This window comes from Macrosteles quadrilineatus, unplaced genomic scaffold, assembly GCF_028750875.1.
Source record: "Macrosteles quadrilineatus isolate MER2022 unplaced genomic scaffold, UCM_ALF_1.0 Scaffold_9__3_contigs__length_116548681, whole genome shotgun sequence".
Lineage (NCBI taxonomy): Eukaryota > Metazoa > Arthropoda > Insecta > Hemiptera > Cicadellidae > Macrosteles > Macrosteles quadrilineatus.
Genome location: NW_026542602.1, coordinates 81,855,413 through 81,878,855, shown reverse-complemented (window position 1 = coordinate 81,878,855; position 23,443 = coordinate 81,855,413). Strand labels below are relative to the sequence as shown.

Sequence of the window (23,443 nt, the reverse complement as noted above, 5' to 3'; positions counted from 1 at the left end):
AAACGATACGTTTTGACAGCGACGGTGATAGAGCTAACAATTTGCCGCGACCAGTTCGGCTATGTACGGTATGATGCGGAAGCGTTCGACACCAACCTAGAACTGACAGGTCAACTGACCGTGATTAAGAGGATTACAGCCTGGGTCATGTGCCTACACCCCGAGGAAAGAGGATGGTGATGATAATAGAGATGACGAAAGGATCCACAATCAATGATCGTGTCTAACACTGTCTATTCATTCAAACACTACGTAATCAGGCTTAATTGCCTTTTCTGGAATCCTCCACACACGAATTGCGCACTAAGTGCAAAACATTAGCTTACAAAGATGATCAAAGTATAATTCAACATCTTTGTTCTTCTATGCTTTTCTGTCCATTACACTTCGCCACACTGCCTAAAAAGCATTTAACAAAGCGTACATCTAAATATAAAACATACAATGTAAGCACAGTTAACGAAGTCAATTTCACCTCGGCTCCCATTGTTATATTAGATTCAACGAGCATAACCCATAACGCACGCACGCACACGGTCGAACTTCCGGTGTACTTTAATATTCTGTGCACAGCGGTGTACATGCAAGATGACGTCACATTGATGGAATCAGCTTATTTTGACGAATCATAGCTAAAATATTAAAAAAGTGTGTATAAGGAACTAGGTACAGTAATTCCATTTTTACTTACTTACTTACTTACTGCCGTGGCTCCACAAATCTCAGTTGATTCTTTGCCTCGTGTACCAGCCTCTTCCACCCTTAATTCCATTTTTAGGGAAACAAATTTAAAAATGAGCTGTATAGTAATTTTTTTTGTTGCCGTTGCATGTAACCGTTAGGAAAGCATATACATAGTATGTATAAAGATCCATAATATTCCCTGAACAACTCTCCCATGGATGAATGCATTATATTTTTATGTAATGTCGCTGACGATACTGCAAAAGTAGCACCGCTTAAACATGTTATGAATAATCCTTTAAGGATTATTGAGATGCAAATAGTTTATGTTCATACTATTTTAGTTATATTTGAATGCTTTTCAGACAAGTCCATTTGATTTACAAACAACGATTAAAAACTATTTCCACTGACGTGTCAATTATTCCTACAGTTTAAACACTCATAAATTATCGACTTTATCGCGAAGTTCGATGTCGGATAGTGTGTAAATCACACGCCGGGCGCTAGGATGTTCCCAGCGTATGGCGTATAGCGTATGTCGTATGTTTATAGCGTATAATACACGAGTTTACGGCACGCCACAGCTCTGTGTCTACGTCTAGGTGTAAATATCTCAGCAGGGTTCGCTGAGACTTGTACCTTGTAGGTGTCGGCGATTATATCGATACGATCGTTATAAACACAACCTCTAAGTCATCCCGATGGAAATAACATTCATTTTCTACGCAGTGTTTTATATATGCGGTGATGCTGTGAAATTCTGCAACCTCGGACAAAAAGTCAGTTCAGAGATAGGTTATGAACGTTATGTTTATTAGTTTAAGATTGTTATGTTTAAATTATCTTTCCACAAATAGATGAGTCATTAACGTAACAGTTTTGAGTCATCGTAGGATGTTTATGTTATTCTTATTATCAGTCTATTACCTTGAAGAATGGGAAATTTGTTGTTAACAGGGAGGATAGCCATCGTCTGAAGTGGTTTTAGTTGAGATGTAGAATTGGGTAGGCTTCACATAATTATATCATTTTTTTAAATGTTGCAGTGGATATAAACATGTTCATTTTATACAGTTAACATGGGACCACAGAAAATGAATGAAATGAAAATGATTAAATTTTGTTGTGTCTGTATTGATAATAAATGGATACACATTCATCTTTTGACCCACTCCAATACATGATATATTTCAAATTAATCACATCTTAGCAAGAGACGATTCCGACGATGATGGCATAGGAAACCACTGTTTATGCAATCTCTATAGTCTGCGCACAGTAGCCTGAACCTCACATACACAACACTTCCATCGATAAATATTATGTAAAACATTCCAAAATGTATCGTATGGTGATTTTAAAAGCTCAAACCCCCTTATAAGGTTACAATGACATATTTTTACCTCTTGTGACGCCAATTGTGGTGGGCAGTTACATTGTTAAGTTAACACTGCAAACACTATTGTCGATTGCCTAAGAGCTTGCCACTGCTGAGTCAAACATAATTTGCATATTGAGTACATAAAGTATTGTTGTTGAAATCGAGGAAATTCTAGGCTTTAAATGGATAAATCTTTCGTAATTACCAAACATGGCTTGAGACGTATCAGCATAGATACCAAGAGTAAACTAGTAAAGAAATGCGCAACACTTGTTGGTCAAACAAAAACATGAATCGCAACAGATAAGGGAGCTAGTAGACTTTGTGGTGAAAAACATTCAATAGAAGAATCACTTACTGCGTCAAAGAAAACAATTATTTAGGTAAGTACGTAAACCAAATGCATCAATTCTCTTCGAAGAATCCATCAGCGTGGGCGTAAACAATATAAATCGAATTGGCTAATGAGATAAGAAGCAGTTTAGACATTAACAGCCCAGTAAATGTAACAGCTGATAAGATTGTAGTTACTGAGCTACCAGCTGTTTGCCAACAATACAGTGAATTATTAACTTGTTTAACAAACAATATAAATTTTGTTTACACATTTACTAGAATTTTGACCTTCACAACGAAATGTCAACCGCATGTATGTGTCTGTTGTTTAAGTTTGTACTAGAGGTCGTCCCGTGGTCGAGAACTCGACCAAAAATACTTTAGGCATCTCTATTTGCACCCCACGCTGTAAATAAAACATGTAATAGGAATTTCTTCCATTTGTTTTGATTTTCTGTTTATAATTCGTTGTTATTTCGTTACCCGCATGGCAACCCACAAAGCCCATGTTAAATTTTTAAATTTCAAATTCATTTGTTGTGCTTATATTTGAGCCTATTTTAATTTTTAAATGTATTCTGCACTTCTACAGGAAAATATCTTTCTAATGGTATGCGTAGATTTTTTCTGCGATGCACACGAGCTGAGAAAAAAGGTTTTAAAGAAACATGCTTGCCTATTAATATATAGACTATTAATATATAGATAGATAGATACTAGATCATACCGCCATTTTCTGAATTAAATAATAATATTGTGTAAATAAATAATGTGCTTTTTGCAAAGAATGATTAAACTTATTTCATTGATTGGATACACGGATATAAATATAAAATAGATTAAGCCTATCAAAACATTGCATAGTATTATGGGCTTTTTGATTAGTATTTTATGTCTTGGTATATAAGGATATACTGTAAATAAAATACGTTCTGTAAAGATTTACAGTATATGTGTAAATATATCGAATAGTGTTAGAAGGCGTATTTTATTTATTATATTCATGTATTACAATGACTAAGAATGATTGGGTCATGACATTGACTATATATAGTCAATAGTAATATACATCAATGGATTTTCCATTCAACACACGATTAAATGTGTTTTGTTTACAATTTCGCGTCTATTTAAACTCATACACGCCATTGCATTTTGTACTTGTTTGAAAAAAGTCCGAACTTTGTAAACCATGGTGTTGTCATGAACCTATCATAGACCTTATGTGTTAGAAACATTATTTACCAATGACTTACTGAACAAATATTTTTCTATTAATTTATACAAGCTAATCCCCCCCCCCCCAAAAAAAATGACGTCAGCTACAAAAACACGCATAACAGCTGTTTACATTTATAAATGTCAATAATGTATTTACATCCGAATCGCCCACATAATCCTAAATACCCCTAACTACCACCTATCTGAACGGTAGCTGCAGACCACATCTATTCCAGTCGGTGATCACCTGTAATCACGATGCATTGTTCGGAGAAAGCTACTTCAGACTGTCAGATTTGTCTACGTAACTACCCCAGGATATTCCAATGTATACAAACACCTGTCTGGTGTCCACAAAGAAGAGGCACATGTAATTACTATGGTTTACATAACTGTGTATTACGGTTTCTGACAGTAGTACTTCTACACAGTGGCTACAGATTATGTAAGCACACATAACGTCCATGCTGATTTACTATGTGCCACTTATGTAAAAGGGCGGAACTCCAGTTGCTCAATGAACTTAGTGAAACGAATTTATCAGACATTTTTTCGGACAGGAACCATGAAAATTAATGTCTTTAAGGGTTTGAGTAAGTTTGAACGATCATACTATACTGTTGACGTATAGTTTTGGGTTTTGGGTAAATTTTTTTATAATATGTCACCAAGAGAAGATCTGTTCTCCTCCACATATAAAAAAGCTAGGCAGCTGAGTGGTGTTCAAAATCCTAGATCACTGAGGTTTTCAAATGGTCGTGGATACCTGGATAAAGAACGAGCGGGTGTTTAGTCGACAAAGCTAAAATCTCGTCATTCCACCATCGCAAGAATATGTGTAAATTAGAATTATGGACACCCAGTTAGAATTTTCAAAACTACAGTCACAAAGTTCATAATCGCTATCTAACTAAATAGTTTGTCTGAAGATATATGTTATATTACATGCTGTTACGCAAGTACACACTTATCACAGCATTCAGCACTTCAACCATAGAATTCACTGAATGCAACCAAAAGGTCACGGGAGGATTGGAATCGCATCATGGGAAGTGTCGTCAAACGGGACTTGCCTCGGTAATCTTCGTACAATTTTTACTGCTCGCAAACTTAACTACTTCCCGCCGCTTTCTTTAGCGCCGGACCAGCGGACCCCGCCCAGCAATTACTCCGGCATTCGTCCTGTAATGGCACATGCATCATGGTACGTAACTGGCTCCACCGTAAACAAAGCGGCTTTCCCTTTCACGAACTAGAGTACGGAGTGCCTCAAGGACGCACATCGGGACCACTACTATTTCTCGGCACGGAACGAACGGTAAAGGTTCCAATAAAGCATCTCCCCCGACGATTTGACCTTTCGTCGATGTAGCATGAACCCGACCCACTTAGTGCAGTCGACACTAGATGTACGATAGCAGGACACGGCGTTCGCTGGCCGTAGTCATCGAGATAGGAGAGTATACGAGCCGCGAACGTCGGAGCGCTGGACGCTGGACATAGATAACATCGCACCAATCACAGGCTAGTGTCGCCCGTGGGCTTTGTGGTACTGACGTGATGCAAGAGATGGGTGCGTGAAATCAGCGTGGATACGTTAGGCCGGAGTATTGTATAGCTGGAAAAGCTGATTACTGGATGACACGTGTAAAGTAAGATCAGAGAAACAAGATTTGCTACATCTGAAACCAACTCGAGCAAAATGCAGGATCGTATAACTCAGACAACAGAGTTGTCAAAGAAAGGACAACCGAGAGGATCTTGAGACTTGAGTTTTTTTTTCAAGTAGGTTATTTAATCCCGTGTGAATTTGTACAAACAGAATTGTCCAAATCTCAATGTAAAATAAAACAACTTTATTGACCATAAATGTGTGAATAATGACATTACTTTGTGACTAAGGTAAACAATTTAAGAAAAAATGTCTAACGATTCGCCCCTTATAAAAGTGTCGAGTCGAACGATCCAGATTTGAAATCTTTTTTTGATTAGGCTTATTACGGATATGCCATAGCATTTGCAACAGCATTGTTCTTGTTTCAGTTCGGGACAACACAAGGCAGCACCCCGGGTCATTTGCATGTACTAAACGGCTATCGCATACGTAAACGGCACAATGGCTGTTGGCTGATCTTTGGACGTTGCGACAGCACATAGAGTGGCCCAGATAGCGGGCTAATTAAACATGGGGAAAGGCGGCACTTCCCACATTGGGAAACGAACTGGCTATAGATGCTCGGCACGTAGCGATCCTTGGTAGCCGTGAGAACTTCGGTAGTCAACTATCGGTCTATCACCTCATTATCACACGTGAGACCATAACTTCAAGGCCAAGCTCATCCTGGGGGAGAAAGTTATGATAACAGAGTGGAAAATGAGAACGTTGTTTTCGAAACACGAGATGAGATGATTCTGCAAAATTGACCAGAGAAAGTGATGTGACCGATGCTGTAGTGCGTGGCTCAAATAGCTTTGGAAGCAAGGATATTCAAGTTAGAGTATATGGTTAACTTTGAAATCTTAACACTATGTTTATACACGATCTCTACCCTAAGCCCATTATTTTTTCATATTTTCAATGCGGAGTTAATATTAACCAGACATGCAGGCCAAACGATTGGAGTGATGCCAACACTATTGACCGATGATAAAAAGAAGAAACTCTGCAATTTCAGACGAAGTTTCCAAGTCTTAATGCTAAGCAGACAACAAAGTAGACCTCTTCATAATCCTTGACAGAGACACTGTCAGATTACTTAATCCTTAGTAGAATCAACCATTAGCGAACAGGTCTATCCTTATAATCATATACCAGACAAGCATTCCAATGCGAAAACCCATAAACCTTTTTGCAAAAAATTAAGCCGCTGGGTTGGTACTGCTGAGGAATTTTAATCCACGATCAGATAAAAGGCAGATCCGTGGCGGGAATGACACATGCATCAATGAGATTCGCGGAGCAAAAACATCCCCAGTGTGCGATCCAGACGTATCAAATCTTGAGACGCTCAAAAACCCGATCCGTCTTCATTTAGCTGCCAAACGGGCACTGATCTCTCTGCGGTCTTAGCAACAATGTTGCATACTTACACGTTTGAAATTATTCAGCAAATTTTTATGTTGGTAAATTTGTGACAAGCACTTTAATCAAAGGAATTCCGTTCCAAGAAAATATATTGCTTGTTTTAGAAGCAAAGAACGCGTAGTAGGGTACGCGGTTTTATGTCGATCCCCTTAGTGAAAGTATCTGACTTCTTCAAGGCTTCAACCTGGCTTTATTCTTATTTCATTATACATCGTTTGCTAGATGCCCTTGGAACTAATCTGAAGAGGTCTTGGGTATAGAGTTTTCTTGAACAGTTTTCGTTAATAATCGGTGAGGAACAGATTGGTTTGGTTTGAAATCCAACGCTCCTACGCTTTCTCATTTGCCAATTAGTATTTTATTATATATTTTATTATTATTTAAATTTATCTTGATGCAATTATTTGTTAACGCTTTGCGGATGACACAGAATTTTTCTCAGGTTATCTTGTACTCATATACTTCAAACGCTCATCCATCCCAATAGACATGAACATCGCTTTAAAGGACTGTTCAGTAACACACACATTCACACAGTTTACATTCTGGTACGCCAGAGTGGCGCACGCTGTTATTATCAAGCTTACATTATCTTTTCACGAGGCCTCTTATCAGTATTATAATTCCCCTTATCAGTATTGTAATAGGTGTCACAACATGGTTAAATCTTCACGAAAGCTTGATACCGTGACACAATGAATAAGTAGGTCTGTTGTGAAACAACGCGGAAACTCAACAACTCAACACAATCTTGTGACAATTTAAATTATTTACTGTACATGTTAATCTTCGCTTTCTTCAGACGAAACCTTGCAAAGCATTTAGGACAGCAAGTGTAGCTATTTGGTTGAGTAGGCTACCGGTACTTATCGAATGCCTCAACATTACGCTTTCATACCATTGCATTTTGGATACTATGTATTTTAAATTGAACATAGTTTAATGAGCAACGTACATTGTATGCGCTGCTGTATCAATTAATTTTCCCGTTTGTTTGAAACAAGTTATCCTTTCAAGTGGCTTTTCAGGAAGACTGCGGTTTCGAACATTCACATTCGACAGAAATCCGTAATTTACTTTAGCTCACTCTAAGGGTTGTTAAATTCAATTATATTAATTTTCATTTTAACAGGCCCAGACTGTAAAATGGAAAAGGGATCCTTGCCTCCGTTAATAGTCGAACGTCATACCTCATTAAAAAGGTTTCTACGCCAATTTGATGAATGTTAGGAATCCAAATATGATTTAAATTTTAGAATTACTTCAAAATTTGCTAAATGTTTTTCAAGTATTAGATACAATATAGTCTTCCAAGATATAGCCCATTCACACCACCCGAGCATGACATTTCAAACCTCCTGGAAGGGGAGAGTTATTTAAAAATGATCCAAAAGTAGCCCTTCCCCGAGTGGCATTCATCGCCCTGTTGACATGTTTACACTCTCCCCACTTGAGGGGAGGAAATGTCCCGTTGGTATTACTTCCCCTCGCTTCCATCCCCAAATTCACTTCCGGTCGCCACTGCGGCAACCTCCTCACGCCCCCAGACTCCGAAAATCGATGGCACGCGTTCACAAAACGCCTCGTTCTCCGGGGCCACGTTCGAAGACTATTTATTATTTAACTGCCGCATACCGCAACCACACATTATTCTTGTCTTTAGGGGATACCGAGATTTACGTTACACGAGATTATTCGGTCTAAGTGTATCTATAAAATTATAAGAATTAAAGATAAACTACTTTAGGATCTTCCTAAGATAGATTTACGTGTTAAACCGCTTACAATGAAGCGGGTAGTATTGAGAAACTCTAGAAATATTTATATACAAAAACTGGAAATATGTATTTATGAAGTTTAGTATGCTCACTTTCGTATAGTAGCAATAGCATACAGTACTACACACTTGTAGTACTGTACTTGTAAACTTGTATAGCATATAGTAGCCTTAAGTACTTGGTTTCTATAGACATTAAATACGCATTAACCACATAATAATGAATTATACATTCACTCTTTTTTCCTAGATATAACACAAACATAGACATTTGTAAATAAAAATAAAAAACTGTAAGTCGGACAATTCTGAATACCGAGGATCCTGAAGGCACATGGTTGGCCAGGACAAGGACCTCCTAGGGATCCAATGGCCACAGGAGTAGGGAGTAAGTATAATTCTGAAATAACTTTTTAAGTCACAACAACTTAATGTAGTTTTCCTGCAAAAGAGCTCCAGCCGGGGAAAGGTGCAAGCAGAAGGTCGTGTTACTGATTACCGGCACACTTTGGAGGTTCGTCACATATTCATGCCTCATTACAGCTTTATTTGCGAACACCGAAACAAAAGACAGGCAAATTGGGCTGCGATAGTAGGCCCGCCGCGTCTACAAATTAATGGCCCCAACTTCCCACAGCCGTCGGCGCCATTATCTACCGCGATGGGACATTTCGGGGCCGGGTTACAGTTCTTCTGGGGCAATTTATTGCCGATTAAACGATCGTTGGGAATATATCGCCTCCTCCAATAAACAAGTTGTTCGGCTGCCGAATGTTTCCGAAATCGAATTTGTGGAGAATTCCGTTCGAGTCAACCCATTACAAATCGTTTCTAGATAAGTGATCGAACTGATACAAGCGGTTCTGTGTGGCAAAATATGTTCAGGGTTTCACATATGTCCACTAAACACTGAACAAGTTTAAGCAGTCTTAGACTTGAAAGAACTTCTAGATTTTTAGTCTCCAACATATCATAGGCTATACACTCTCGATCCCACATTCTCTACAGTCACTAACAACAGACTCTTCAGCCCATACATTGTGGCGCATACAACAGGTAATTTCCATAACCAAGACGCGGGTCTTTGTGCTGACTGACGTCTGACAGCCGTCAGCAAACAAGCCTCAATGGGAGACGTACACGACTCGCGACTTGGACAAAGGTAGCCAAGAACTAGGAGTAGAATGTGACGTCAGATCCTGCACGAAGATCTAGAGATAGTAGACAAGGATAACGGATACCATCCAGTACCGACGAACAATGAGGGCGTTACTTGCTGTGTAATATGTGGTGACGTTCATGCTGCCGAGTTGGGAACATTTTGACCATAGGAAATCCACGAATAGTCGGTTGTAGATGAGAAATGCATAATGAGGAAAGTTATATTTTGTTGAATAACTATTTTGAATTGGGCCACATACAAGGGGGGGTTTAATCTAAATATAAATGGAAGATGAGTCCAGAAAGATATGAATGGAGTTTTGTTACTGAGTTAGATCAATTTTACAGCTAGGACCATTCATTAAAAGCCCAATAATCAAGGAGAGCTGAGTCCAGTTAGAAACCTTCAACCCTTGGTTGAATTTTTAGATTCTGTATTTCTGTAGTCCAATACAAACAATAGTGCGCATTTTTATTATCGTACAGTATATTCCACATACTGTACATCCATCTAAAAGAATAAAGGTTCAGTAAAAAGTCTCTACGAAGCTGTTGCTGTTGGTTTGATGTAATCTTCTGTAGGCCCTATACTATTCCCTTATCGTTCCTTCAATGTTTATTATTATTAATAAACTACAAATCCTTAAATGCACTCAGGGTCGTTTACTGCAATACAGGCTACCCCCAAGGGTACAACGTGTGGGAGCGGTCTAGTGGTTAGAGCGTGGGATTTCAGTCCCTCAGGTCCCGGTTTCAAATCCCGCCAAGTCACCAATGGATTTTATCTAAGTGATAATGCCGCAACCCCTAGGTCTAGCCTGAAGTAATGTGAAAAATAATTCTGGGCTCGTGCCTAGCGTCTTAGGACAAAAAAGGGTACAACGTGCACACTCTGACAATGCAGGTGCAAAAAAGGCAGCTGGCGGGTATCGACCACGTTCAAATTTGAAACCGCCTCATGAGTCATATCCCGCAACGGTAGGTAGGCCAGACGGTTGGGACCTTCATGTGGGAAGGCAGGAAAGGCCCGAGACGTTAAATATTTGACTGATGACGTCTGGCCGAGGTGACTCATGGAATGACAAGGTGGTATAAATAGTTGGATAGCGGTCAAAGGGATTGGCTCCAATAATGACGAGAACGGGTTTACCACAGTAGAACTACAAACAGAATCTAAGGATAGGACGTGAGGTTCCAACTTCCACAGGCATTGCTATGGACGGTATGATTGAAAAAATCACAATATTCTTTGACGATTTCATATTAGTTTTCTATATCATTGAACGGATGGAAAAATCAATAAACGCAAAAGTTGGGTCCTGATTGTTGTTCTTGAAAAGAAGTCAGCTTTGTGTAAAGCATTCGTAATTTGTATCTTGAATTAGTTTATAGTGCAATTTTAACTGAATTTAAACCGTTTGAACACCGGTTTTTCAGATGCGCCTTCTTTCCTTTTTATTTTGTCTCCTTGAGATATCTCTCTGTGCGTTACAATGTATTTCAACAAAGAATAGCATACACATTCACCCAATTAAAGTGTACATTCACTTAATTTCCTAACAGCTCGCAACATCCAGAAATTGTCAATGATTTACGATCACAAAAAATGCCATTGGGTCATGTTAAATCATGAAAGCGAGTTGAGTTCCAGTTTCGCCACCACTATCAAAATCACTCCCGTCAAACGAGAGCCTATTCCGATTCCAGTCAGCGATTTTGAATCACTCTCGTCTGGCTGCTAGGCTGGCGCAACTTGATGGAAGAGGTGATCTTTGCCCGGGAGAGAAAGGGACAATAAACTTGCCGCTCATCGATGTGTTCCCCAGATCTGAGAAGTGGGTCGGTCTGACTGGAGGCGAACATTTCACCTTCAGAGTCCGGCTGAGCTGCTTCATCGGCTCATGAAATGAACAAAGGTGTAAACCAGACTCCACACCTACCTTACCACCTAATTATACTGCATAAACTAACATTTTTGGAGAATTTGGAGAAGCACTGCGATATTTTATCGATATTAAGAACCCCAACGGGTATTATTGTCGATATTGATCTTAACGGTGTCTTTAAAGGTCAAGAGGGCATCTGCTGCATGGATTTCACATCCTATCTGCAAACTCCCAGCTTCCTGAACGTTTGGAGACTTTGGCGAATCATTTTAAACTAACGCTAAGAACCTGTAAGAGTAGCTCACGATGTCATAAATGTCTACAAGACTGATACGAGAGTTTCAAACCCCAACTGAAGATTCTCAACTAGTAAAAGTTCAAACCATGTACTTCTCTACAGACGGTATGTTGTCAATTTGAATACTGTGTGAATTAAATCATTGGAATACTTATTCGTCGTCAAGAACCACTATAGCTGTAACGGTGTCTTTCAAGGTCACGAAGACATCTGCTGCAAGGGTTCCCCAGCTGGAGTGCTCGGACTGCAGCAGAGCCAGGTGACAGGCCAGCTGTACAGTTGACCTTTCAGTGGACAGATGGCGCCCTACATCACCGCCCTTGGACACCCAACATCTTGCGACACCGCCCTACTATAGTGTTCACTATCCTAGGATTCTTATGACTTGGGGTCTACTGCGACATTACTTCAGGTGACACTGTCCTGCTATAATGTTCACTATCCTAGGATTCTTATGACTTGGGGTCTCCTACGACATTACTTCAGGTGACACTGCCCTGCTATAGTGTTCACTATCCTAGGAATCCTATGACTCTACTACGACATTACTTCAGATGAAACTGCCATACACTATAGTGTTCACTATAATATTGTAACTTTAATCCTAGGATAAATTTACAACATAATAAAGACAGGGACTACCACCCTACGGTTACACAGCCGCCTTGTTTTGTTATTATAGTAAGAATTGTTTAAATTAAATCTGAAGCGACATTACCTACTTACAGTCGGATAATATCGTAGTACCATTGACTAGTCAAAGGTAGTACTCTATTCACTATCATAGGAATCTAGTTTTTGTTGCTATACTGAGACGACATTACCTACGATGACACTGTTGTATTGTAGTGTTCACTATCTATGAGATCTCTTAAATTTAAATCGGTAGCGAAATCATCAACGATGACATCAACCTACTATTCACTTTTGTGTTCACTGACCTGATAATCTATGTCTTTGAGTCCAAGAAATATTAAACAAATATTTGAATGTGTGACTATTTGATGCGCTATGAGCCACCAGATTCACACCAGTGTTTCATCGCCATAAAACACCATTTAAATTAAATTACAATCGGTCAAACAAAAAGGATTGAATTGGTGCGAGAATACGATTTGTAACTTATGAAAAGTAGACAGTGTTCATTTGGTCCAAATTTGAAACTAAAAGCCAACAAAGGGGTTTTCCCAATTGTATACACATCTAATTACTAATTACACAACACAATTGAATTAACTGTACAAATCTGTTGTTAAATAACTCTACCCAGTTTCTTCCTAGTTACTGAGACGAGTGAGGAGAGCAATGTTTAACTGTTGAATGTTGGGCCATGAGAATGTTTCAACAGCCCCGTTTTTCACGTCAATTAGTGCAAGAGAGCAGTTAGCCAGTGTATTGTTCCTCTTTCTTTCACACTCAGCTCTGATTGTTGTGTAACATTTTTTGCACGAAAACATTGGGTAAGCTTCACGTTTATGCACAACCATTGACTATTGTCTACCAAGAATAGCATATAATTCTCCATCCATCAAAATAAGAGGTGGCGTGGAATAACCGCTAGAGAACAAACTACTGTAGCAGTCTCAAAACATTAAACATTCTTTCTTTAGATTGTAGTCTATATATATAAAATCCAATGTATGTTTGTATGTTTGTATGTGTGTATATTTGTATGTTTGTATATTTGTATGTTTGTCCTTTATGGACTCCAAAACCGCTCGACAGATTGTAATGAAATTTAAATATCCAATGCACCACAATATGTAATAGGCTAAGCCAATGGATTTTCCAGGAATTATCCAATGGACAAAAATTAGCATTTTTATTGTTTTCTTGTTTGAACTTCGGTTTTGTATTTCGCAGTTAGAAATTCATTATAATGTCCAATTGCGAAATCCATATCCATGTACGTTTCATGTTACGTGTGAAAGGGTAAGTAAGGTAAATTAATCATCAATTTGATTAAATTTACCTATCATCTTTAATAGTAGCTCATACATTATAAGTTCATAATAATTAGACCTAATAAGTAGGTACGAATTCTAAAAAAAAATATGTTTTACACCAGTATTAGGCTGGTTTAGCAATAATAAAACTCCCGGTTCTCTCCAAGGAACCGTTACAAATCGCAAACCCTTGCATCACCCAACATGAAATACGAACGACCAATCTCGCACGGCACAAAGAAGCCGGTCCGACAATGAAAAGTGATTTCGATAATTTCACACGAACCGCCGGGAAACTCGCGGAGAAATAATAGTTATCTTATCCCGGACACCGAATAACTACGAACAATTACTTTGGTCGGTGTTTTGCGATTGGTCGCAGCGTTTCAGTAGTATTGGCAAGGGGAACGAACTTTTGGACGGGGGTCACCGCCGAATCCTGACCGCACGTTTTATAGGCCCACTTCATTACGGTATAATTTTATATTTATATTAAAACACCGTGTTCGGAGGGCATAATGTAATAACGGGGGTGTGTTGGGAGTAAAATACTGTGGTTCTGGGCGCCAAACGCAAAGGCTCGGAGCTCTAACGAATGTTTATGGTGTCCAGCGTAGTCGGATTTGGAGGATCGTTAACTTCTAATATTGATGTACACTAATTTTAATCATATCCCAACAATGCTTGTTGTAACTTCCGCAATAATTCATATTCAAATTAGTTCGCGAAATGTAGGAGAAATAAGTTAGCGCAATATCCATTTAAAAGAGATTGAACGTAAAGATGGAATAATAAACAATTGAAGTTATAGCAAATGATTGTGCTAAGCATACTGTAAAATGAACCCCTTGTCAATGACAGTATTATTAGTGGTGTTTAACAATTTTTTAAGCTTACTACGTACCGCTACTTTTTCTCACGACTACATAGTTAATACATTTACACAACAATATTGTAGCCTATGGACCATCTAAACTAAAACTACCAACAAACTATTCCTTCAAGGCAAGGAATCTCTAAATTTAGATTCCAAACGACAAAACATTCAGGGTCAGCCCCAACAAGAATTGAAGAATCCTAAAAATTAGATTGGAAACGTTCCGGCAGATTTGTGGTGATCAAAGGAGAGGAATTCGTCAACTTCTAAAGCCTATTCATTAGGCAACACAACACACACGCCCATTAGTGTGTGACATCCGTGCGTCTATTTGTCTTTCGTCGGCTTCCTACAGTTGTACAAACAGGACAGGACATAGACCTCCAAATACAGCAATGCACACTTGTTCACTCCGGAGGTCTTTGTGCGGGTGTATCCTCCATGACGAGTTTCAAGGAGTGATAGTACTGCCACCCACTTCCGTTCACAGATTGGTCTTTTTCCGGTTTTCCACCTTGGCTTAAAGAAATTGGCAATTGAAGCTTTCTCGTGAATGGGAGCATTTCTTTACAAGCATAGCGAAAATATCCAGATTCACAAGTATAGAAGAGACATAATAGGCTACAGTACCTATTGGATTTAACTTTCTTGAAGTAACACTGGTTTATAGCATCAGTAATGGTGAATTCAAAGGTAAGTGACGTATATTAAGAGGGTTGCACTGCGATCTTCAGAAATGTGAAATCTTTTTCTTCTTATCGTTTAAAAGTGGACCTCATCAATCATTGGGCTTAAGTACATCACTGTACTGCAATGGAAGCAAAACTCTACAACCTACTGCCACAAAATCTCAGAACAATAAACAACACAAAAGAATTCACTGCTGCACTAAAAAAACTATCCCTTTCAAAGAACGTACTACACCATAAAAGAATTCTAAAAAGACCACAACTACCACATAGGTCTTTTACAGTAGATTCCCGCAAACTCGGCACTCGATAACACGGCAGTCTGGATAACTCGGCCATCACCTAGCTCAGAAAATTGGTGATTTTTTGAGTCAGAGTTAAACATGGACTCAAGCCAGCTCAAGTCAAATCGGTAAGTAATCTATAAAGGCGAGCTCACTCCATTCTACAGACTCGCACATTAATACTTTCTCGATTTCTTTATTCTTTGCAGCTTAGGCTTAAATAGGCACACGAAATACGACACTGCCCTACAAACGAGATCAAATCATTTACCTTATTCCGATAATTCTATCTCTAATACCTAACCCCTGTATTGACATTTTTTCTGATTTGTATAACATGATTTATATAATATGATGATGATATAATATAATCATATAATATAATGAGTTATATAATAATTTATATAATATACAATGAAAAATGTTTTCCGAGACTTTGTAACGACGTATTTTGATATATCCGTTCACAATCAAATCTTACACATAATACGATAACGAACTCAACAATTATATAAGACGTGCATTCAATGGGTTTCTTACAGTTTCTTGATATTAAAAATGACAAAAAATACGACTGAAGTAGCGTATTTGATTTCTTTAGAAGCATCTTTGCCGGCTACCTCCCTTCTCAATGCCGGCCCATGTGTTGGAGTTCTGATTCTATAGGGTGGTTCGCGGAATTCTACACCTTTATAATCGCCTCTCCATTTCGTTGCACAAAACTGCTTCAGGAATCTCACAAACGTCTCATTTTCTCACGCGGATCTTCGTCTCACGATGAGAATTTCACGAATAATCCTCTAAAATATGTCGTGTTTCAACTAATTTACCCTACTCTACAAAACTGATGACACCATTAATAATTTCATACATGAATGTAATAACTTTGAATTTTAACAAACAATATACATTTCCATATAACATATTGTACTGAACAGTAGTTCGTTTTTACTTTTGTCGACGTAGTTCACAATTTGGTATTGAACTAAACCCCCCAAACTTACTGAAAATAGATTTGAGTTTAATCACTTAACGAATTGTGGTTATGAACTTTTATACTTCATTATGCTATTATACTTCTGTAATGTACAATAACTTGCATAGTAAAAACAAATTATTGCAGTTTCATCCACAGTAAACGATTATATACGATATATAAGTCAAGTGGGAGTTTTGAAAACACCGAGTGTGGAAAGTCAAAAAATTGCTTTTGGGATTGAATGTCTCTCAAAAAGAGTTAAAAAAAATTACAAACCTACTTTTACTGCTGTAACTTTTGCTGGCTCTAAAACTGTATGCGTTATACAACTTAATACAATGCATTACACGCGGCTGTGCTGTATGTGTAGTCTATAGATAAGTTATAGGCTGGATATTGAAAATTGTACCGCAATAAAAAAAACATTGTTTTACGAAAAGAACGATTTGTTTTACCTATACATAATTTAAAAGTTGGTTAAGCAATATTTTTAAGATTTCCCTCCTGTATTATTTTTTTTCGATAATTTACGCTTACCTTGCGAACGGCTGATCCTCCACCTCGTAGTAATCCTCAATAGGCTCAGTTCTGATGAGTCGCTTGGCTTGCTCCGCGGACAGCTCCAGGTATCCTGGTTGGGACGACATCACCACAGGTGTCAGAGACACCACTTCCCGCATATCCTACAGTTCACACCCGCCACTGTCACTAGGCACTTCACGAACACGGTAGGAGCTGGTAACATCCACTCTCCAAAGCGGTCGAGCCACGAATGACGCGTGAACGGCCTTGCGGGTCGCGCGAGGAGAGGGAGAGGGAGGGGAGCGCGTGCAGTTCCATTGTTGCACAGCTGTCCTACCCCTCCCCCAGCTGACTGACAGCTGATTATTGACACTAGCTTTGTTGTCGCCGACGCAGAAATGTTATGATTACCGCGACGTGCAGTGTCCATTTGTGTTAACGCGGTGTGTTTGATTTGTTGTATACTACGATTGTCCACGACAATTAATTGTATATTATTATATTTTTACGCACTACTCTACAAGGGATGATTCGATATGAAATACAGTGGAACCTCGATGACAGGACTCTCGATATCAAATCACCCTTAATTAGAAGTGTCATTTTCAAATATCCTTGAATTTATAGGCCTACCCCTAATCACATCAATCACATGATATTGCAAACCTCGATAAGATGTCAACCTTGTTAAGATGTCCACCTTGTCAAGTCTTATTTAATAATCCCTATGAGAGTCTTGTTATAGTTACATTTTCTAACTGTACATGACAAGCAGTTTTGTAAGTGTTTGAGATTGAGCGACCAACATATTTACCAAGGATATAATATCCTCATAAGAAATTCTATAAAACAACGTCTCATTGCAGTTAGGAATCAATGAAATTTGATTCCCTAATAAATATAATTTTACACACCACCCCTTAGATTATAAAATATAATTTTAACAATATTTCCCATAGATTTATAGCACTACAGTACACATGGTTGTTTCATTCATAGTGGGTGAAAACTAATTCCTCATAAGTAATGTTCACTAAAGTTTTAAATATACATAGCATATACATAGAATTAATAAATTAATTAATTAATAACGGCTTTAGCCAACGTGCATCAGATGCAAAGCGATTCTGTAATGAAAACTGTTGCCAAATACTTACAAAATAAAATAAAATATGGAGGCATTTAATTTACTGCCTATTTATTTTGTGGTATGATTTATAGTTTAAGTAATTATGGGTTTCCTGGAAGTTTTTAGTAATAGCCATTTTATACAGCACAGTACAACAATTTACACCTGGAATCAGCGTGTGCATTCTAAATTAATAAAAATTATTTCAAGATTCCTTTTTTTTACAATCTAATCTCGATTGATCTTTAATCTCGGTTAACTTAACGGCTGACCCTGTATTGTAACACAGAACAAAGGTCCATCATGTAACATACCGCTACAAGTGCCTACCATATGCATAAACACACTAAACACACTCCAAGCACTACAGCACTACCAAGGCAATCTACACTTGCAGTTCCGTTGCATTTCCCATTACACGCTCTCTCACATTGAACACATAAACTGTTGAAGACGTTCCATTGTAGTCACAGTTGCAGTAACGGAGTCCGGAATAACAGGTTCAACGGATCTGCGTTGCACGCGATATACCTACGCTACTTGCACACGAATATACATGTGCTCGAACATTCATTTGCAGAAAATAATGTCTACCGAGACATAGTTTATAATATGCTTTAACCAAAGGTGGCCTTCTTATACATTTTAAGATGTAGCATGGCAGATCAATTTCTCCAGTAGCAAATATACGAGGATAATAGTCCAAAATCGTGGAAGTGTTTTAAATACTGCTTGGTTCAACATTATATCACAGAATATCATTATGCCTAGTTAACTATCTAAAAAGGGTCCACCGTTGGTCGAAAGGTGGCAAGGTAAAAGCAGTAAAAGGCTGTGGTCCAGACGCCATCGAATCCCGATATTTGTCAGTTCCTTTTAAATAAATTGGTATTCAGATCCAAAGTACAAATAAAATATTGCATGCTATATAATGTAAAATAACCGGATACTGTCATTGCACGTCTACAATTTGTGAATATAATAGTAGGAAATGCGTTTTTGCAGTTTTATCATTGTTGAAAATTACTTCATGAAGTGGTAGGGTTAAGTTTTTCCTCTCCGTCTCAGTAAAATAGGAATACACTCAAAATACAATTTGCTAATTAGAATATAAGTTTTAAAATACTATGAAGACGTTAATCATCTTCTATACACTATAAGTTGTTGTATTACTTTTTTTACTTGACAAGACTGAAAATGGGTAATTCCTTTTTGTTGTTTGTTTCTATTTAAAAAAAAAACACATTTTTCCGAAACTACTAAACAAAATTATGTAACAATTTTTTCAACAAAACCGCTATTAAATTTTTTTGATAACTGTGGTGGATACCAATAGAGGAATTTTATATCTATTGCTATACAACTTAGGTATGGTTTTATCATTGTTATGTTTATAAACTATAGCATTAGGAGGTGGCAGCATATGATTTAATGGAAATGTTATGATTACTCAATCAATGATGATGTATCTGTCGTACTTGATAACGCGTCACCAACAATGAGAGGAATTCCAGAGGAAATGACTCTTCAGTGGGGAATCCTACCATTGTGACATCTATTTACACCAACTACGATGAGGGGAACCTGGAAACCAAGACTATTTTTATTTAATTTATTGGATAGTTATTGACATAGTCTACAGATAAAACACTAGAGTTATCCTCAATATCAATAGCAATAATTGATTGTTAGAAAAAATGGGGTTTCCTCGAATTTCACAATCTTACAATCTAATTACCGAGTAATAATATCAATGATGATTTCTTTAAATTATTTTATATAAACATTCCCAAAAATTAAAACAAGGCTGGTTTGTGATGATTATTTAAATGTCAGTTTACAATTGATATTATATCTGGACTAACGTTTAATACCCGTACATAGGTCTACCTAGAGACTATGGTAATAGCAATAGCTACTTCCCAGTAAGAAGATTCGCGAAATTGTGTGTTTCATAAAATTTCCTCAAGATTAACTTAGGGGCTGTTAAATTGGATTTGTCATAAAAACACCATTGTTATTATGGGATTTAAATTCAGATTCCACCCATGATACGTTCACTGTTATGCTCTTATGTTCTGAACTTAGATATTTAGGAAATAAATTACGGACGTTAAAAGTGAGAAGGTTGCTCCTAAACCCCTTTGTCATAAAAAATAGAGAACAATTGTATGGGTTTCATCTTGTAGCAACAGGTCATTCCTTTGTAGAGTCTGACTTTGACTTTCTAGTACCGTTACTTGACGTTCAAGTCAGGACCTGAAGTTCTAAATAGTCCGAAATTGGCCGCCTTAGTGTGAGTGACTCACGTCTAATTCCCTGAAAAGACCCGATTGGAACTTCCTCAAGCTTGAAAATTGAAAATGTAAAACCGGTATAGCATTAAAAGCTCAAACAAACTCCGAAACTCAATCTGAACAGAAGGATTAGCTCGCAGTTAAACCATGCATAGTCTTAACAATGGAAATTTTTGCAAAGGTTATAAGTCCATTCTGCCTACAAATTGGCTCAGAAATTTAAGTCTTTAATTTACGGCATTCTTTGTTTTAGGCTGCCATACAAGTAGTTTCGTTACGTGTTGTGTATGGTGGTAAATAGGGCGCAACATACATATTATGAACTATATTGTATTTGTAGTTATCAGGTTTGGATTGACTTGGTATAAAAAGCCTTTAAAAATCATAAAAGTTAAACGGTTGCTTGGCGGGTTTTTGATCCATTGTCGTATCCTACTTTTCAGAACAACTGCTAGTAAAATCTATAAAAAACTTTTACAAATATTCTACAATAAAGGGGAGACAAGAAAAAGAAGCATGAATGATATTGCACATTGGTTTATCATAACGTAATCCAAAGAAAATCTTTATTGGCATCCCTCGTAAAAATTTTTCACGGATCCTTAGGGAATAAAAAAACTGTAAGATTTGTCCCAATTGCATAAAATGTGCCTGGCGAAACTAATTGATCGACGATGGTACCTTTACTCCTTTCCCCCTTCAATAACTAATAGTAAAATCCTTCAAAAATTTTCCATAACCAAAACAAACACGAATCCCACAGGTTTGTTGATGTCTATTCAAGCGTCCTCCTTGGGGTTACCGAATACGAAGCAGGAACTAACGATTGACCTTGGGAACACCACGATTGTCTAGATTTCTCCTGATTTGTCACTCTAAAGACTTCCTAACCTCAAAAGTGACGCGGTGGCGCCATATTGCACAACCGACACGTCACTCGGCCTACATACGAAGGACTCGCCCGCGGCTGAGGACGTTACGCCGTAGGACGCTAGCTGCAGTGGTAGAAGAATCACCTACTTCACTTTTACTAGTCCTAGTCGCCAAAAAGATCGTCTAATGCATGAAACAATAATTAATAAGTCTTAAAAAACAATAATTGGGTCTTTTTCAGTAGAGGTCCGCCACTATTTAACTGAAAAAAAAAAAAACCGCTGTTAGGGGGATTTTTGAGGTTTTGTGATTATTTCTGTCCAGGAAATAAAAAAACGTATGAGTAAAGTTAAAAACTGACCGACCTAAACTGTGGGTTTTCCACAGATTAAGTAGTAGCGTCCCTTGTCTGAAAAAGACCCCAATGATTAAGAAAAACATACTGACAGTCTGCGCAATAGTTTTAGACTAAAGAGATTGTAGGTGAGAAATAAAACAAACTAGAGGACCCATGCTGCTCCGCAGCGTTAAAATAAATATCTTATCCCAGAAATAATCAAATTTATGATTTTTTATTGTGTAATACAGTAACTTGAATGAACTTAACCGATTAAAACGACTAAGACTCAAATTAAAGCCTATAATTTACTGATTATTTTGAGTCTAAAACATATAAAAAACTAAAACAATACTGGAGCTATTGATTTTTGATCATAGAAAAACATTATAAAAAATAATATTTGTGTTGGTTGTTCACCTTGCGTTTGCTTGAAACTCGTCAGATTTGAATAAGCAATAGCTTAAATGAAAGCCGGTATTTCACTGAAGCTTCTTAGACCAAAATGTAAAGGATTTTATAATTATAACTTGTGAAATACATCTTAAATTGAAGTAAGAATTCGAAAATAAATCAAATTTATGTTTTAGGTCGAGTAATACAGTAGATAAATATATGCAGATGCTTTATGTGAAATCGGTGCGTGCAAACCTTTAATTTGAGACCTCAATCGGTCTCAAAATCGGTCGGGTAGAAGAGCCAAACGAACTCGGAAAAGAAAACCCAAATGTTATTAATATATAAGATACTCATGATTTCATTTGAGAAACGATTTGATTGCTGTCTTTATAGCTTATGGTATGGATTGCCTATGGATCACTAGAATAATTGGAAATGGTATAGATCACCTACCATGTCGAGTTTTTAGTATTGCACACTATACTATTTATTCAGCATTTTTAGAGTATATCAATGACCTTGTTTCATATGTGGGATTCTTACAGACTTAAAATGTCGACTGCATCAGCTAGAGGACAAACCAATCGTATGACAATTGATGTCAAACGCTAGGGAAATCTTGAAACTAGGAGTGCTAACATGGATCATTCGGTAGAGCAAGCAATTAATAACGGAGTTACATCCGTATATATATTTGACAAATTTATGTATGCCACCAATCGAAAACAAAGAACCACAACAACAGTTTTTTTACTATAATTCAAGTAGGCTATCGAATAGCTCTTATTTCACTTGGTTTCTTTCTCTTGACAAATTCCCTTTCTCCCGCACACAAAGCCAAGCCTTCTCTTTCGCTCTCGATGAAATCCCTGTCTCAAGGTCAATGTTTAACCTTTCGATCACAATGGCTTGGCGATGTCTGACCCATATACTAGTTAACCTTCAACTTTATTGATCTTGGCTATCTTTGCCACACACCTTTAAGTGTTTTGAGATAATCAAGGTTTTCTATAAGTCATCTATAGAATAAGGAAGGTGCCTGAAGAGTAGTTTGTAGGATAACCAAGAAAAAAAGATGTTTAAAAAATCATAATTTAGCTGTGATTTCGGATTTTTGACTTGGGTTTTAGCGTGTGCGAGGGGTGTATGAATTATTTTAAATTTGAAACAATGCATTTTCAACAAATTAACTAATTGTTTACAAACCATACAAGCATAACAGTTTTATAAATTGTAACTATTGTTCTGTTTGTTTTTTATTTCCGTAGACCTACCTTGT

General features: G+C 37.6%; 1 protein-coding gene across 1 annotated transcript in view; it reads right to left on the bottom strand.

The window, feature by feature from the left end:
• Window positions 1-17,361, bottom strand: part of LOC129004140 (death-associated protein kinase 3-like) — a 67,470-nt gene extending 50,109 nt beyond the window's left edge. Inside the window, exon 1 of the mRNA XM_054432577.1 lies at window positions 17,145-17,361. Coding sequence (XP_054288552.1) covers window positions 17,145-17,287 — 143 coding nt within the window. The 5' untranslated portion in view covers window positions 17,288-17,361. The remainder of the gene's footprint in view (window positions 1-17,144) is intronic.
• Between the last annotated feature and the right edge of the window lie 6,082 nt (window positions 17,362-23,443).